At 40.8% G+C, this 17748-nt stretch overlaps 1 protein-coding gene across 3 annotated transcripts in view; it reads right to left on the bottom strand.

Annotated features, from left to right (window-relative positions):
* map3k22 (mitogen-activated protein kinase kinase kinase 22) overlaps positions 1-17748 on the bottom strand; it is a 112646-nt gene that overhangs the window by 23850 nt on the left and 71048 nt on the right. For 2 of the 3 annotated variants that reach the window (XM_060823765.1, XM_060823768.1), the window contains exons 11-14: positions 13953-14045; positions 10155-10346; positions 7447-7598; positions 1892-2023 (exon numbers count right to left, since the gene is read on the bottom strand). In XM_060823765.1, the coding sequence (XP_060679748.1) occupies positions 1892-2023; positions 7447-7598; positions 10155-10346; positions 13953-14045 (569 nt within the window). The remainder of the gene's footprint in view (positions 1-1891; positions 2024-7446; positions 7599-10154; positions 10347-13952; positions 14046-17748) is intronic. The other variant, XM_060823767.1, reaches the window with a different exon arrangement.

The following is a 17748-nucleotide window of genomic DNA, read 5'->3' as shown; positions in this document are numbered from 1 at the left end:
AATCAAATCTGACAGCACTCCCTCTCTTTTAGGGCTTTCTATGGTTTAAAAAGCTTGCCAGGATACATTTTAAGAATTCTGCCCCTTCTGATCCTTTTACATTTTGTCTATCCCAGTTAATACTAGGCAAGTTGAAACCTCCTACTATTAGTACACAATTATTTTTACACTTCCCTGAGATTTGCCCACATTTCTGCCTTTCTATCTTTCCCTGACTGTTTAGGTGTCAAAAGTACACTCCCAGCAAAGTGATTATCTTTTTGTTTTTAGGTTCCACCCATATAGCCTCAATTGAGGAACCTTTTAAGATTCTCATTCCTCCTTACTGCAGTAATTAACTACTAGATCAATTTTGTGACACCAGCTCTTTTTTGCAACCCCCCCCAACTACTCACCTAATGATTCTATACCCTTGAATATTAAGCTGCTGGTCTCGTCCCCCCCTCAACCATGTCTCTGTGATAGCAATGATCACATGTCCATGTGTTAATCAACATCTTCAATTCGCCTGCCTTATTCACAAAACTCTGTGAATCAAACGAAATGCCATTCAGCCTTGTCACGCTCTCTTGTAACTTTACTGATTATATTTTCACTGCCTTCGAGACTTAGTTCTTCTTCGGTGCATCACTGTACCTCCATTCCATATCCCATTTCAATGCCAGATTATTTTAAATCCCGACCAACCACAATAGCAAACTACCCCATAAGGATGCTGGTCTCATTCTAGTTCAGGTGCAACAGACAACCATGCTCAGGTCCCACCTTCCCCAGAAATCAGCAGTAATCGAAGAATCGAAAGTCCTCTCTCCTAGTTCACCTGTTCAGCCATGCATTCATCTGCCCTATTCTTCGATTTCTATACTCAGTTGCACATGGCACCAGGAACAATCCAGAACAAAAATCATGAGGTCCTGACTTTTAGTCTGCTATCAAGCTTCCTAAATTCTTGTTTTAGGACCTCGCCCTCTTTCTAACTGTGTTGTTGGTTCCAATATGAATCACAATCGTTGAGTGACCTCCCACTTCTGAATGCCTTCTTTTGGTTCAGTGACATTCTGACCTTGGCCCCAGGAAGGGAACACACCATCCTGGAGTTGAGTCTGTAGCCATTCTTTGTATGAACACACCTGAGTTTCTCTGAATAGCAATGTTTTCAAATTACATACCTTTTAAAAAAAAATCTGCCTTTCTAATTTTACAAATGACTAACTTCACACTTACCCACATTGTACCCCATCTGTAATCTTGTTGCTCACTTGCTCAACCAGTCTATAATTATTTGCAGTGTGCATGTCCTTCTTACAGCTTTATCTCATAGGCAATTGATGCATATTCTCTGTCTCATCATCTACACAGGGCATTAATGCACATTGTAAATAGGTGAAACTCCAGTACTGACCCTTGTATCACTCCCTTAGATTTCACAGCTTACCAAGTTGAAATACCATGTTCATACCCATCTTTGCCTCTTGTCCATAAAACAATTCTCTCTCTATGCTAATATAACACCCCCAATTTCATAAGCCTTTATGTTACCTGTTTCCCGTCTCTGGATCATTTCCCAACTGTGCTGAATTAGGTATAGAAGTAGGAAGTGGCAAGAAAATAGACTCCAGTCTTTAAACAAAGAAGCCAACATAGAGGAGAAAAATGTCAGCAATGACAGATTTGGGCTTGCCCATGATGTCCTTGATAACACTCGACTGATGAAGGCTCACGCGTGGCAGATGGGAGCTTGAATGAGACACTGAAGGGCTACCACTAACTGTTGGACAATTTCCCAAGAAGAGTCAGCAATTTCTGTAGCAATGGGACAAAACTTGCTTTAAAAAATGTAGTCACATAATAGCGGATAAATTAAAATATAAAGCAACAGCTCAATACTTACTCCTGGCATATATTCTACAAAGATGGACAGTTTTCTTTCCATTGTATCCCGTAGCGATCCATAATACTGCACTATCCTGTCGTGATGGAGGTTCTTTAGTAACTGTATTTCACATTCCAAAGCACTGACTTCCTGCAAGAGCAATGAACCGGCAACAGTTACGTCAAATTTTTAATAAACACGTATTTTCATCCACAGAATGATGAACTTACAGCCCATTTAACCTTGTATCATTGTGTTTTTACCATTTCATCACACACGTCTTACAGATCTTTCCTTTTCTTCTTTCCACCTCTCCTTCCTATCTAATCCTGGCATTGTACCTGCTTAAAAGATGTGCACGTTAGGTGGATTGGCCATGTCAAACTCTCCATAGTGCTCAGGGATGTGCAGGTTAAGTGCATTAGCCATGGGAAAGATGCAGGGTTATAGAGATAGGACCTGGATAGGATTCTCTTCGGAGGGTCGGAGTGGACCTGCTGGGATGAATGGCCAGTTTCCATTCTGTAGGGATTCTATGATATTCTATTCCATGCCATGGCATCCAGAACATTCTCTAGTTGTAGAGTCATAGAGATGTACAGCACAGAAATAGGTCCAATTCGTCCACGCAGACCAGGTGGTCCTAAGTTAATTTCGTCCCATTTGCCAGAACTTGGTCCATATCCCTCTAAACTTTCGCTATTCACATACCCATCCAGATGGCTTTTCAATGTGGTAATTGTACCAGCCACCACCACTTCCTCGGGCAGCTCATTCTATATGTGCACCACCTGCTGCATGAAAAAGCTGTCCCTGAGGTCCTTTTTAAATCTTCCCATTCTCACCCTAAACCTATGCCCTCTAGTTCTGGACTCCCCCACCCCAAGGAAAAGACTTTGTTTATTTATTCTAAAAATGCCACTCATGGTTTTATAAACCACTATAAAGTCACCCCTCAGCCTCCAGGGTAAACAGCCCAGCCTATTCAGCCTCTCCCTATAGCTCAAACCCTCCAGTCCTGGTAACTCTTTTCTGACCCCTTTCAAAATGAAAGTTTCTTGATCTAAAATAATAACTTTTTTTAAACTGCTTGAGTACTTTGTCTAACAGAACATTTCCTCATTGTGGCTTCCAAATTACCTTAACGTTTTGGATTACTGTGATAAGAAGAAGAATGGGGTATGCAGCATGGAGAAGTGATTGTGTCTTGGTCATTGAAGACTAACAATTCAAAGAGGTTCATGTTTCCATAACAAAGGAACATTAAAGTATCATACACAGGTCCAAAAATAAACAGGAAGGCTAATGGAATGTGGTGCTTTATAGTTTAAGGATTAGATCACTGCATGAAATTAGATACAGCATAAAATCATGCTTAAGTAATGCAAAACTCTCACTTGAGTGACCTGTATTTGGCTTTAGAAATACCTTAGGAAGAACACATTAACTTTGGAGGGAATGCAGCCAATTAAATAATGAGGAAATAAAAGCAAAATACCTATGGCTTTTGGAAATCTGAAACAAACAGAAAATGTGGGGAAACTCAGCTGTTCTGGTAGCATCTGTGGAGACAGAAACACAGTAAATATTTTGAGTCTTGTTGAGAGCTGAAAAGAGTTTGAAAATGTTTTTCTTTTATACTTTCACAGAGTTAGAGGAGAGGCAAGGAAACAGGTGGCGTAGAGGCACCATGCAAAAGACAAGGGTTGTTAGTTGTGGAGAAAGGAAATTAGAGATGTAAAAATGGTGTGAAAGAGAGAGAATGGGTCCTTTCTACTGTGAGCACAAGAAACAAGACAAAGCTAAGGGTGGAGCGGCGGGGTTGGGGGTGGGCGCGATGGAGTGGACTTGAGAAGAAGAAATTAAAGAAAATGGAGGACTGACAGCATACAGTCAGGCTCTGAAGTTGTACAGTTTAATATTGAGTCCTAGTAACTGTAAAATGCCAGAGCAGGAAAAGAGGTGTTGTTCTTTGAACTTGTTGCATGCTTTGTTGGAACATGGCAGCAAGCACAGGACAGAAATGTTAGCAAGGGGGATTATTGGAATGGTTAGGGTCACAGCTACGGACAGAGCAGAGGTGTTCCCCAAAGTCTGCATTTGGATTCACCAATGTAAAAGAAACCAGATTGAGTGGGAAGTACAATAGTCTAAACTAAAAAAAGTTATAAAGTAAAATGCTGCTCACCTTCAGTAGGAGTAAGTTACTGCAAATGCTGAAATGTGTACTGAAAACAAAAAATACTGGCTATCACAGCAGACCAGGCAACATCCACGGAGAAAGAACTAGAGTCTAGTTCACTCTTTATCAAAGATAATGCGAAGTGTGGAGTGGACAACATTTTTGCAATTGTGGGGGGATTGCAGGGAGAGAAAGGGTGTTGATAGTGCGGATTAAGTGACTGGAATGTGAGAATGGCAGAACAATGCTGTACCTAACTGCCAGATTGGAAATAACACACTGGAGTGTGGGGAGGGGAGAGAAGACATGGTGACAGAGTAAAGCTAAAAGAAAGAGAAGGAATTGGACTGGGTTCACAATCTGAAGGTGTTGAACTCAATATTAAGTCCAGAAGATTGTAAAGTGCCTAGTCTGAAGATGAGGTGTTGTGCAGCGAATACAACAGATCAGATTGGGGGAGGTACAGGAGAAATGCTGCTTCACCTGGAAAGACTGTTGACGCCCTTGAATAGTGAGCAGGGAGAGGGAAAGGGGCCAATGTTGCACCTTCAGCTGTGACATGGGAAGATGCCGTAGGAAGATGGGGTGGTGTTGGTGGTTGAGGAATGGACTGGAATATCCTGGACGGAACTGTCCCTGTGAAATGCAGTTAGGGTGAGTGAGGGGAAAATGTTTTTGTTGGTGGCACTCTACTGGTGTTGTCTAAAATGACGGAAGATGATCCTTTGATTGCAGAGGCTGGTGGAATGAAAAGAGAGGAGGGGACACAGTCACGCTATTGTGAGTGATGGGAAGGAGCAAAGACAAAGACACGGGTCATAGGTCAGATACGGTTGAGGGCCCTGTCAATCACAGTGGGTGGGAAAACACGGTTATGGAAGAAGGAAGCAATTTCAGTAGTGCTGGTTTGGAAGGTGGCATCATCTAAACAGATATGACGTTTGCGAATGGGATGGAATCCTTGCAAGACATGGAGTGGGAAGAGCTGTCTTGGCTGCAAGACTTATAATGAAAATGTTCATAATGCCGGTTTCTTTAATAAACACAAATTTATCAATTTATTATAAAATGAAACTAATATAATGAAAATGTAGTATTTGGTTAACACATAATATTATGAAGACAAACATTTATCCAGCTCATGGGATACACGAGAATGTAACAAGTTGAATCCAAATTGGCTCAGGGACAAGACACAAAGTGTGACGGTTGACAGATGTTTATGCAAATAGGAAGCGTGTTCCAGTGGCCTTCCATAGGATTCCACATTGAATCAGTTGCTGTTGCAAGGTATTTTAATGATTTAGATTTAAATGTAGGCAGCATGGTCGAGAAATTTGCAAATTAAAAAATGGGCAGTATTTGAAAGTAAAAATTGTGACAGTAAACTGAATGAAAATAGTTTGGTTGAGGGGTTTGAAAAGTGTCAAACTGAATTGAATCCAGAAACAAGGTTATGGATCTGAGGGAAAACAAGGCAAGGAAATACACAATGGGTAAGAAGCGGATACTGAGAGTGGAAATAGTAAGATGCCTTAGGGTGTATGTTCACAGGTCCCTGGAGGTGGCAGGAAAGGTACAGGAGGTACAAAGAAAAAATAACGGATGTTTTCCTTCACTGCATTCGTTATGAGTACAAGAGGAGGGACATAATGCTAAAATCATGCAAAAACTGTCTGGGTCTCAGCTGAAGCTTTGTGTTTTGGTCACAGGAAGGACAAAATCGCTCTTGGGAGAGTACAGAGGTGATTTACAAAAATGTTTCCAGGGCTTGAAAGCTGTAATTATGGAGAAAGATTGAAAAGGCTTTGGTTGTTTTCCTTCGAACAGAAAAGAGTGAGGACTAACTTAATCAAGATGTACAAAATGAGGGCCTTGGGCATGGAAGGCTAGATTCCACAACAGAGAGGGCAATTATTGATTTAAAGTGATTGGTAAAGGATTAGAAGGAACATGAGAAAAACCATTTTCATCCAGATCGTTGTGGATGTCTGTAACTCACTGTCCATTTTGGTGACTGAAGTGAAAATCCACGTCCTGGTGTATCTGGGGATTGGCAAGCACGATGAAGCATAGAACACTGCTAGGGTGGCATGATAGCTCAGTGGTTAGCACTGCTGCCTCACAGCATCAGTGACCCAAGCTTGATTCCACACTCCCCATGTCTACTCCAGTTTCCTCCCACAGTCCAAAGATATGCAGGTTGGGTGGATGGGCTTGCTAAATTGCCCATAGAAACCAGAGATGTGTCGGCAAAATGGATTAGCCATGGGTTTATAGAGAAAGTGACTGGGGACGGGTCTGGGTTTTCTGGAGGGTCAGTGTCAACTTGATAGCCTGCATCCACACTGTAAGGATTCTATTTGGAACTATGCCAATCTGGTGCACATGTCAGCAAGTGACTATCCATGTCCTGGTGTATCTGGGGATTGGCAAGCACGACTTGCTCATAAAATACAATGTGCGAAAAATCTTCATCATGATTCCTGAAGAACAATGGTATTTCCCCACAAAAGGGCTTTTACAGGCATGAGCTGAGCAGCTTGTTATATAGCAGGCTTTCCTCAACTGAAAATACAAATACAAACTCCAAGCCTGTAAGCACTGTTAAAACTAAAAAGTAATAAAACCCAGTCATAAAACAAAGGTGGGTATTTCCCCTGAACTGAGTGCAAGCAATCTAGACAAATAATTGTTTGGAATCATGTGTTTCCAAAAAATGTTTTATTTAAATCCAATGTGCCTTTCTAGTGGTCTATCAAAATAAATGCAAGCATCTCCACAATCCTTCAAACCCAAGTGCACAAAAATTATTAAATATAAAACTTCTGCACAACAAATGTTCATAGAATCTTTCAGCACTGAGGGAGGTCCTGAAAGGTCTATGTCTGTTCCAGTTCTTTAAAAGAATTACCCAATTTATCCCACTGTCTGGCTCTTGTCCCATAGCTCCACAAATTTTTCCTATTCAAGTATATGTCAAATTTCATCTTTGAAAGTTACTACTGAATGTTTCCACCAATCAGCTATTGATGCATTCCAGATTGTAGCAACTTGTTGTGTAAAGAATTTCTCCTCATTTCCTCCCTTTTTCTTTTGCCATTTGTTCTGAAAGATTCTTCATGATCCAGAATAAAAACTTATCACAATCAGAATGTGAACTTTAAGATATGGCAAAGGGAAAAGTTACATTAGCAAGAAGTAATCCCCATAACCTCACTGCTTGAAAGGAGGATGAAGCTATTTCCTGGAACTAACTATAATCATGGAACATTCAATGGAAGTCACAGACTTTTTGCTTTACTGCCAGCACAGTCTAACAAGAATACAGTATATGAGTTGTGAGTAATGAACAGTTTTACTCATTCCTTTTTGGATCAAATTCACCAACCTTGCTTGTCTCTTGGCTATCTGCATCAAAAGCCACCTGCTTGACTGCCAGTTCCCTGCCTGTGTCTGCATCATAGCACAGGTAAACTTCTCCAAATGCTCCACGGCCAAGGAACTTCCCCAGTCTCCAGTTAATAGGAGCTCGAGGGGCTACTGAGAGAGAAAAGGCCAGTTAAAATGCAGTTCTTGTGTACTTCCTGTCATCTGCCTTTGATTATACTTCAAAAGAAAATAAGAATTATTAACATAGAAAAAGACTGCAATGCTTTAAAAATAGTAGGCCTTTTATAACTCCATTGGGGTAGTGCATTCAGTTGTTCAGATCTTAAGATTCAGAATTTCCTAAAACTTTGACTCTCTACCTCGCTTTCTTTGGGACCATATTCTTTGACAAAGCTTTTAGCCATCTGCCTGTATTTCCCATGTGGTTGGTGTTGAATTTGGCTTTATTAAGTCCCAATGATGTATCTTGAGACATTTTATTTTGCTTTAAGGCAATGTGTGTGTGTGTGTGTGTGCGCGCGCGCACATATATTTTGTCTTTATATATGTTATGTTCTTAACTCTTGTGCACACCCCACACATTGGGCAGTGTCAAAGTGGAAATGATGGTGATGGTGTGGATGAGCACGGTCATCCTGAGAGAGGATAGCAGGATTATACTCCATAGAACTGCTGTCACAATTGAAAATGGTGCCTTAGCAATGTGTTTCAAGACCGATGCCTGGCAGCCTCCTACACAAACTGGTATCTGAAGCAGATGGTGGAGTGGCAGCAAGCTTAGCTTACATGACTTCAGTTTGAGTGACCACTAAAGTATTGGTGGCTTCTGATTATGCTGTTGCGCAAATGCATGCTGCGTGACACCGCATCATTGAATCCCCTAGTGTGTTCCTGCCTTTGTTCCCTACTTATACATGGGAAATGATGGGCTCCAAGCTCTGCACAAAGTCCTGTGTCAAAGTGATGCTGTTTGACACTGGCCTCCATTTATTTTGCAGGTAAGCCAATGTACCAACCAATCAATTGAGCACGCTCCCCAAGTTTGATAACGTTTCTCTGCAGGTCCTGCTGGCCCCTATGAATTGATGTCATCTCTCCTCTCTCTCCTTCCTGCACTGAAGTCTGCAGTACAAAGCTGCAAACCCTGAAGCCAACAACTGGCATGGTGTTCCATTACTGAATGTGCTCAAGTGAAAATCACAGCTAGAATATGTCCATTTCCTGATCTAACCAGAATGCCCATCCCCTTTTAAGTGCTGCATGTTAACGTAAGTAGGCTTAATTTGTCATGGCCTTTCTTTTTAGCAACAACCTCACACCACGACTACTTCAGAACACAGTTACTCACCAGTCCATAAAATGCTGGTTGTGAATTTCAATCATTAAAAGAAGCAGGCATTGCAGCACATTCCCCAACTTATTTAGGAATTATGTTCGTGTCTAACTGCTAAATTTCAGTTTGCTACACCAACAGGAATTTAAATACAGGGTTATTTTAAACCATTTGTTATGAATATATATGTATCACATCACACGATACATTTTTCACTTTGCAGGATTTATAACCTCAAATTTTAAACTAACCTGATCTGAGAGAACCTGGCAGTTACAGGCCAAATGCAGGTTTACATTCAAATGACTGAATGTTATATTCAAGTGAAAGATATAAGTTGGATGTCCAACCCAAATTAATCCCATTATTCATGAGGGCTGCATTAAAATCTGGGCAATATCAACATTTAGTGTCAAGCTAAGTGTTTACTTGTACAATGCTGCAACACTCAGCAACCAGAAAAATCTTTTCCTTACACAGTATCTAATCCCTCTGACTTTTCAGAAACATCTAGGCCCACTTCATCCATACTAATTTTGAACACATGAATGATGTCCCTCCTTAATATTCTGGAAATAACAATTCCTATGGTCATTGTGTGCAACCACATTATAAATGTGAACAATTCCTCGATGCATGACGTCTATGCCTTCGAGCAGAAGTTGAAGGATCAAAAAAGAGAGAACTTTCACCTTTACAAAAGAACCCTATAGTTCTTCAATAATGGGATGGTTGTGTTTTTATGCAACCCAGCATTATAGAAAAATTGCACCTTACAAACAGCGCTTAAAATGTTGGTGATGTAATCATGTTACAGCTGACAAACAGTTTAACAGTTTGTGAAATAGTGTCCCCAATTTGTCAATCGCGTTATAGTGAATTTGTATTAACAAAACATGCATTATAAGCAGAACGACACGTACTTGGTGATCAAAAAACTGAACCATAATTTATTTAAGAACATAAATAACGTGGGCAGCACGGTGGCACAGTGGTTAGCACTGCTGCCTCACAGCGCCAGAGACCCAGATTCAATTCCCACCTCAGGCGACTGACTGTGTGGCGATTGCACGCTCTCCCCGTGTCTGCGTGGGTTTCCTCCGGGTGCTCCAGTTTCCTCCCACAGTCCAAAGATGTGCGGGTCAGGTGAATTGGCCATGCTAAATTGCCCGTAGTGTTAGATAAAGGGGTAAATGTAGGGGTATGGGTGGGTTACGCTTCGGCGGGTCGGTGTGGACTTGTTGGGCCGAAGGGCCTGTTTTCACAATGTAATGTAATCTAATAATATGAGCTCTTATCATCATTCTTTGTGGCTCATCTCAATGCACCCCTACGTCAGTTACACTTGGAAGAAGTGCTCCAGATTTACTTACACACTGAAGTCAAGTGCCTGTCATGAACTTTCAGGCAATTTTTATCTTCATTGCCCCATCGAATTGTTCGGCTCTCATCATACTGCAGGGTACCCCCCATGCTGTCCCCATTTGCACTGTGAGATCTACTGGAAGGAACCAGTTGGAAAAGATTTTCCTGATGAATGAAGCTCCGGGGAAATGTTCTTCTCCCTAAAAGCGAAAATGATCATGATACAACGGAAAAATTACACCTATCACCAAGCGAAACATCTCATTTCACTTCACTAGAAATGGAATGCAATTTGAAACAAGCTTTCCTGAGGTGTTGCCAAATGCGTCAACCAAACTGTATGCAAGATCTTGCTAAAACAGAAATGGAAAAGCAAAATACATAACAGTCCATACATTAAAAACAAGAGGATAATTAGGGAGAAGGTAGGATCATTCAAGGATAAAGGAGGGAATTTGTGCTTGGAAGCAATGGATGTGGGTTAGACCCCAAATGAGTATTTTGCGTTGATATTCACCCAGGAGAAGGATATGGAGGATGGTGAGATTTGTTTAGAGCATGCCAATATGCTAGGACATTTTGAGATCAAGAAAGAAGTGGTGTTGGGTGTCTTGAAGAGCATTACAATGGAGAAGTCCCCAGGGTCCAATGGTATCTACTCCTTTGAGACATGCAAGGAAGGAGATTTCTGGGGCCTTGACCAAGATCTTTCTATCCTCACTAACCATTGGTGAGGTCCCAAAGGACTGGCAAATAGCTAACGCTGTTCCTCTGTTCAAGAAGGGGAATAGGAATAATCCAGGAAATTATAGACCAGTGAGTCTCATAGTGGTGGTTGGGAAAGTATTGAAGAGAATTTTTAGAGATAGGATTTATATGAATTTGAAAAAGTCTGACCTAATTAGAGACAGTCAGCATGGCTTTGGTGTAGTGCAGGTCATGTCTTACTAATTTGATTGAATTTTTCAAGGAGGTGACTGAGGTGATCAATTAGGGTAGAGCAGCAGATGTAATCTACATGGACTTTAGTAAGGCTTTCGGCAAGGTGCCTCATGGTAGCCCCATCAAAGAGATTAAGATGGTTGGGATCCACGGTGACTTGGCTGCATGGATTCAGAATTGGCTGGTCTATATTTTCCTGGAGAGGGTGTAGGAGAGGGTGCAGAAGGGGTTTACCAGGATGCTGCTTGAATTACAGAATATGAGCTATAAAGAGAACAAGATGGGAAAATTCGGATTGTTTTCTCTGGAACAGGGAGGCTGAGGGGAGACTTGATAGAAGTCTATACAATTATGAGATGTAAAGACAGGGTTGACAGCAGAACTTTTTCCTCTCCATCGTTGAAATGCCTAAAACTAGAGGACACACATTTAAGGTGAAAGGGGGAAGTTCAAAGGAGATGTGAAGGGTGAGTGTTTTTACACAGAGTGGTAGGAGTCTGGAACACACTGCCAAGGTGATGGTGGAGCCAGATACTATAGTGGTATTGAAGGAACTTTTAGGTAAGCACAAGAATTGCAAGGAATGGAGGGATACGGACCAAGGGCAGGCACAAGGGATTAGTTTAATTTGGTGTCATGTTCGGCACAACATATGGGCCAAAGGGCCCATTTCCGTGGGTAAGTTGTTGGAGGGAATCCTGAGGAACATGTATTTGGAAAGGCAAGGACTGATTATGGATAGTCAACATGACTTTGTGTGGAGGAAATCATGTCTCACAAAATTGATTGAGTTTTTTGAAGTAGGAACAAAGAGGATTGATGAGGGCAGAGTGGTAGATGTGATCTATATGGACTTTGGTAAGGCGTTCAACAAGGTTTCCCATGAGAGATTGGTTAGCAAGGTTAGATCTCATGGAATGCAGGGAGAACTAGCCATTTGGATACAGAACTGGCTCAAAGGTAGAAGACAGAGGGTGGTGCAGGAAGTTGTTTTTCAGACTGGAGGCCTGTGACTACTGGAGTACCACAAGGATCGGTGCTGCATCCTCTACTTTTTATTATTTATATAAATGATTTGGATGCAAGCTTAAGAGATACAGTTAGTAAGTTTGCAGATGACAGCAAAATTGGAGGTATAGTGGACAGCGAAGAAGGTTACCTCAGATTACAAAAGGATCTTGATCAGATGGGCCAATGGATTGAGAAGTGGTTGATGGAGTTTAATTTAGATAAATGCGAGGTGCTGCAATTTGGAAAAGTAAATCTGAGCAGGACTTATACACTTAATGGTAAGGTCCTAGGGAGTGTCGCCGAATAAAGAGACCTTGGAGTGCAGGTTCATAGCTCCTTGAAAGTGGAGTCGCAGGTAGATAGGATAGTGAAGAAGGTGTTTGGTATACTTTCCTTTCTTGGTCAGAGTATTGAGTACAGGAGTTGGGAGGTCATGTTGCAGCTGTACAGACATCGGTTAGGCCACTGTTGGAATATTGCGTGCAATTCTGGTCTCCTTCCTATTGGAAAAATGTTGTGAAACTTGAAAGGCTTCAGGAAATATTACAAGGATGTTGCCACGGTTGGAGGATTTGAGCTATGGTGGGGTGGGGGTTGAATAGTCTAGAGCTATTTTCCCTGGAGCATTGAGGGCTGGGGTGACCTTATAGAGATTTATAAAATCATTAGAGGCATGGATAGGTTAAATAGACAAAGTCTTTTCACTGGGGTGGGGGAGTCCAGAACTAGAGGGCATAGGTTTAGGGTAAGAGGGGAAAGATATAAAAGAGATCTAAGGGACAATGTTTTCATGCAGAGGGTGGTGTGTGTATGGAATGAGCTGCCAGAGGAAGTGGTGGAGGGTAATCCAATTGCAACATTCAAAAGGCCTCTGGAATATGAATAGGAAGGGTTTGGAGGGAAATGGGTTGGGTGCTGGCAGGTGGGACTAAATTTGGTTGGGATATCTGGTCGGCATGGACAAGTTGGAGCGCAAGTTCTGTTTCTGTACTGTACATCTCTATGACTTTATAGATACGAAATGGTCAGAGGAAAACCATAGTGCAACAAGCTTTAATAAAACTTTCTTATTTTAACAGTGTCAATAATTCAGTTAATGTGCAATTAATTTCTACAAATGAGGGAGGTCCAACTCTTGATCATGCACTTGTGCTGAGCTCCCTGTTCACAAAGATGATGGGAATGGGAGAACAAACATTTTAAATTCAGTCTGCTGAGCTCTGGAGGTGGAAAATAAAAACACAGTTCTCATACCAAATGATTATTCCCTGACACCGACTGGAAAAAATGCATGTGTGTGGGCAGTGGGAGGGTCCAGGAAGTGCTCAAAGTTGGACTGCCTGCCAACACTCTGCAAGTTCTGACACAAAGAGCAGCTACCATTGGGTCTGGTATTAATGATCTCCAAGTATCCCTGCAATTGTGGATAACAAATGTCAAACAATTCCAACTGCAAAGGAGACCTTGTTTCTTTTTATAAAAACTAGAACTTCTACTAATGTATTACAATGTAATTGGTACTTTTAAAACGGCATGCCAAATGTTTTGTTTCCATGGTTTTCCTAAAGTTAGCTGGAAGATAATTCTGCAACTAGAACTGCAACCTATTAACCATTTTCATTGGAACAAATTCAGGGTTCATGATGTTTAAATCAAACTAAATGATGAAACGGACGTATGTTTTGGAATCTCGAGAAAGGTTTTGCAGCAAGCAAATAGCCGGCTGAAAATCACAAATATTCTGCATTTTCACTGGATACAAGGATACTAATCTTTGCCTCAGGAAATGAAACAACAAAGTTGGCATTGTCATACGTGAACAGGAATTTCAAAAGCTCTGTGCTTTAACTTACCATCACTATAGTCCTTGCGGTGATTTGAGACGTGATACTGCCGTGGGTATGTCCCACCTTTTCCTGCTCTTTCACAATAGCGGTTGGCAGGTTCTGAAAGAGAAAACAAAAGTAAAATAAGTCTAATTTCTAATAGAATAATTTAATATTTCAATTAAAAAATGAGCAAAGCTAACATAGCATTTCACTTCGTCCATTACCAAAACCTGGTTTGAGTTGACTTACACCGATCAGTTATCAATAATTGGCTTAAAACTACAATTCAATGGAGACAGAGAGGAAGTAGAGGACAATGAAATAAATGATCGTTTGCTTATTTGTTCAACATTTTGAACTCTTGCTCACATGGGTGTTTAGGAATGTAAGCCTCTGTGAATTTAGCTCAATATTATAATCTTATCAACAAGCTGTCTTAATGTACACTTCAAATATTTCCATTTTCTAAACGTCAGTCTGTACCACATCAGAGCCAAGGAAGCTGAATTTGAGAAAGGTTCGTGCATCCCTAGAGGACCAGAGCCAATCAGCAGATTGTTCCAGCTCTATGATACGTATGACACTTGTGTCTAAAGCACATCACATTATTTTCATTGGGTTCCTTTTTGAATTTAAGTGGTCACTATCTAGAACTCATAAATTGTAAGTTTTTTTTATTTCTGAAAAGATTTATCTGGTGTTTTTATTACTTTAGATCTTTCTGAAACTGTAACAGAAGCAACCAAAATAATCAGTGGAAAACAGAGATAAACTGTTGAAAAACACATGTTTTTTAAAAGTTATTTCAGGAGATTTGCATATGGCTGGGTAGCCCAGTGTTATTGCACAGATGTGTCAAAATATTTATACTCAGGCTCCTTACAATTGGAATCCAGGTCTGCAAGACGTTTCTGGCAACTTGCGTGCAGGTATTTCAACTCAAATCCAAAGTGTATAAATAAGAAATCCAGACTTTAATCACAGGACAGTGTAACAGCAAAAGGGTGTGAAAAATCATAAAGATTATATGAGAAGGGAAGAGAGAAAAAAAATTGAAACATCCTAAAACCATTTGTATCCCTGTTGACAAATACTCAGTTTTATTTTATTCATTCATAAGATGTGGCTGTCGTTACCATTCCAGCATTCATCGCTCATCTGTATTTGCTCAGGGGGCAGTTAGAAGTCAACCATAAGCGACACTTGGATAGGCACATGGATGATAGTAAAATGAAGGGTATGTGGATTAGTTTGATCTTAGAGTAGGATAAAAGGTCAGCACAACATCAAGGGCTGAAAGGCTTGTACTATGCTGTCCTGTTCTATGTTCTATGACACAGCAAACAATTTAAATATATTTAATTGCAGAATGTGGGCATTGTTGGCTGACCCACTTTTATTAATTAATTTCACAAACTGGTGGTGTGCTCTTCATAGTGATTGTCAGTACAATTGAAAAGCTTGGTGTGCCATTTCAGAGGCCATTAACAAGTGACAGTATTGTGTGGACTGCAATCATGTGTGGGCCATAGTCTGTAGGAATTAAAATTGAAATTCTTGACGAAACTCAACAGGCCTGGCAGCCTGTTGAAAGAAAGAAAGAGAGTTAACATTTTGAGTCCAGAACCATTCATCAGAACCATTCTGAAGAACAGTCACTAGACTCAAAATATTAACTCTGCTTTCTTCCCACAGATGCTGCCAGACCTACTGAGTTTCACCAGAAGTTTCTGGGGTTTTGTTTCAGATCTCCAGTATCCGCAGTTCTCCGTAGGAATGGTTGGTTCCCTTCTTCAATGAAAGCTGTTGATGAAACTATTTCAATAATCCAGCAGCTTCATGTCACTCTATGTTTTCCTGCTGAAGTTATCAGATTGGGTATAGTCAATTACACAACTTTTCACGGTGGGATTTACAAGCCAAGATGATAATGGGTTGGACAGGGTAGATGCAGAGAGGTTTCTTCCCCCAGCGGGAGAGCCCAGGACCAGAAGACATCTCAGAGGTGGGGTTTCCAACTTCAGACAGAGATGAGGAGGCAACTTTTCTCCCAGAGGGTGATGAATCTGTGGAATTCTTTACTGCAGAGAGCTGTCAAGATTGTTTCATTAAGGTCAAGGCTGAAATAGTTTCATAATCATGATGGGAACCAAGGTCAATTGAAAAATGAAAGTGGAGAGGAGGACTTGCAGATCAGCTGTGATCTCACTGAATGTTGGAGTGGACTCAGTATACTGACTGCCTTGTTTCTGCTCATATGTTTTATGGTCTTAGCCTTTAGAACTCAACATTGAGTTCAAAAACTTCAGAGAGTGTGAATTCTGTTCTCCATTTCAATTACAACGCAGACTCCCACCCTGACCACCTGTGCTTTTGCAGAACAAACCCATTCTTTCCTTTACACACCAATCATTTATAATTATTTTATTCCTGAATGGCTCTTTTATCACCATTAGCACTCTTTTTTTTCTCTTTTGTACCATCATCGGCTATTCCACCCACACCTTCTTCCTCTCTCTCAATAACATATAAATGTGCTATTTTCCAACCCCAATCAGTTCAAAAGAAGAATTTTATTGGACTCAACATGTTAGATTAGATTCCCTACAGTGTGGAAACAGGCCCTTCGGCCCAAGCAGTCCATATCAACCCTCCGAAGAGTAACCCACCCAGACCCGTTTCCCTCTGACTAATACACGTAACACTGTGGGCAATTTAGCATGGCCAATTCACCTGGCCTGCACATCTTTGGACTGTGGGAGGAAACTGGAGCACCCAGAGGAAACCCACATTGACACAGGGAGAATGTGCAAACTCCACACAGTCGCCCGAGGCTGGAATCCAACCTGGGACCCTAGTGCTGTGAGGCAGCAGTGCTAACCACTGAGCCACCCTATGTTAACTCTGCTTTTCTCTCCTCAGGTGCTGCGAGACTTGCTGAATTTCTTGAGGATTTTCTCATTTTATTTCAGACTTCCAGTCTGCAGCATTTTTCTTTCATTGCCCTGAGGAACCTCCGGAGCTGAAATGATTGACCTGTAAAAAAAATCACAACCATCTTCCTCATGTTCAGTATGACTCCAGCCACAGATCTAGTCTGTGTACGTAAGAGTAAGACACAACATTAGTTTGAATCCCAAATTGAGCAGCTTGCCTAGAACTGGCAAAACCTCCTTGCACTGAATTAGAATGTATTTTTGTCAATTTTGGAATGACAGATCATGAGAATGTGTAAAAATATTATCTTTTACATTACTTTCCACTAACAATACTCACAAATAATCCAGACTTGATTAAAATTAAGTTTAAGGTACTGTGCTTTTGCTAGTACAGGTTTAACACAACTGAATGACATAATGGAAGGGGACAAAATCTGAAAAATTCTGATTATTCCCTGTAGTCAGAATTCTTTTTCTTTAGTTCAAGGTTATTCTGAAAAAAAAACAACAAAACGTCATGTTTCCTTCTACTCCACTTGGGTTATATTACCAGCTGCTTAGAATTTTGGGATACTTTCCATGTTGAATATGCTAATTAATTGTAAGTGCTTTATTCGTGCCAGATAAAAATGAGCACTTACCCTTGTGTCAGTCTGATTTGAAAGCATGAAAAGTCATACTGATTTAATTATGGTCACTAATTCTTGGGTGGAGTTCTCTTTAGTACGTTGATACAATACACATGTTCGTGAAGCAATGATATGATCTGAAATCAATCTGTCAAAATATTTATCCCAGTCCCTCCATTCCCAGCCAACAGGCAATTCCTTGCTGAGAAACAGTGCGTCAAACTTCAGCATCTTTTGAATAACCTCTCCAAT

The sequence above is a fragment of the Hemiscyllium ocellatum genome, chromosome 4, assembly GCF_020745735.1.
Source record: "Hemiscyllium ocellatum isolate sHemOce1 chromosome 4, sHemOce1.pat.X.cur, whole genome shotgun sequence".
NCBI lineage: Eukaryota > Metazoa > Chordata > Chondrichthyes > Orectolobiformes > Hemiscylliidae > Hemiscyllium > Hemiscyllium ocellatum.
Note: the sequence above shows the minus strand (reverse complement) of the source record. Positions and strands in the feature narration are given on the sequence as shown.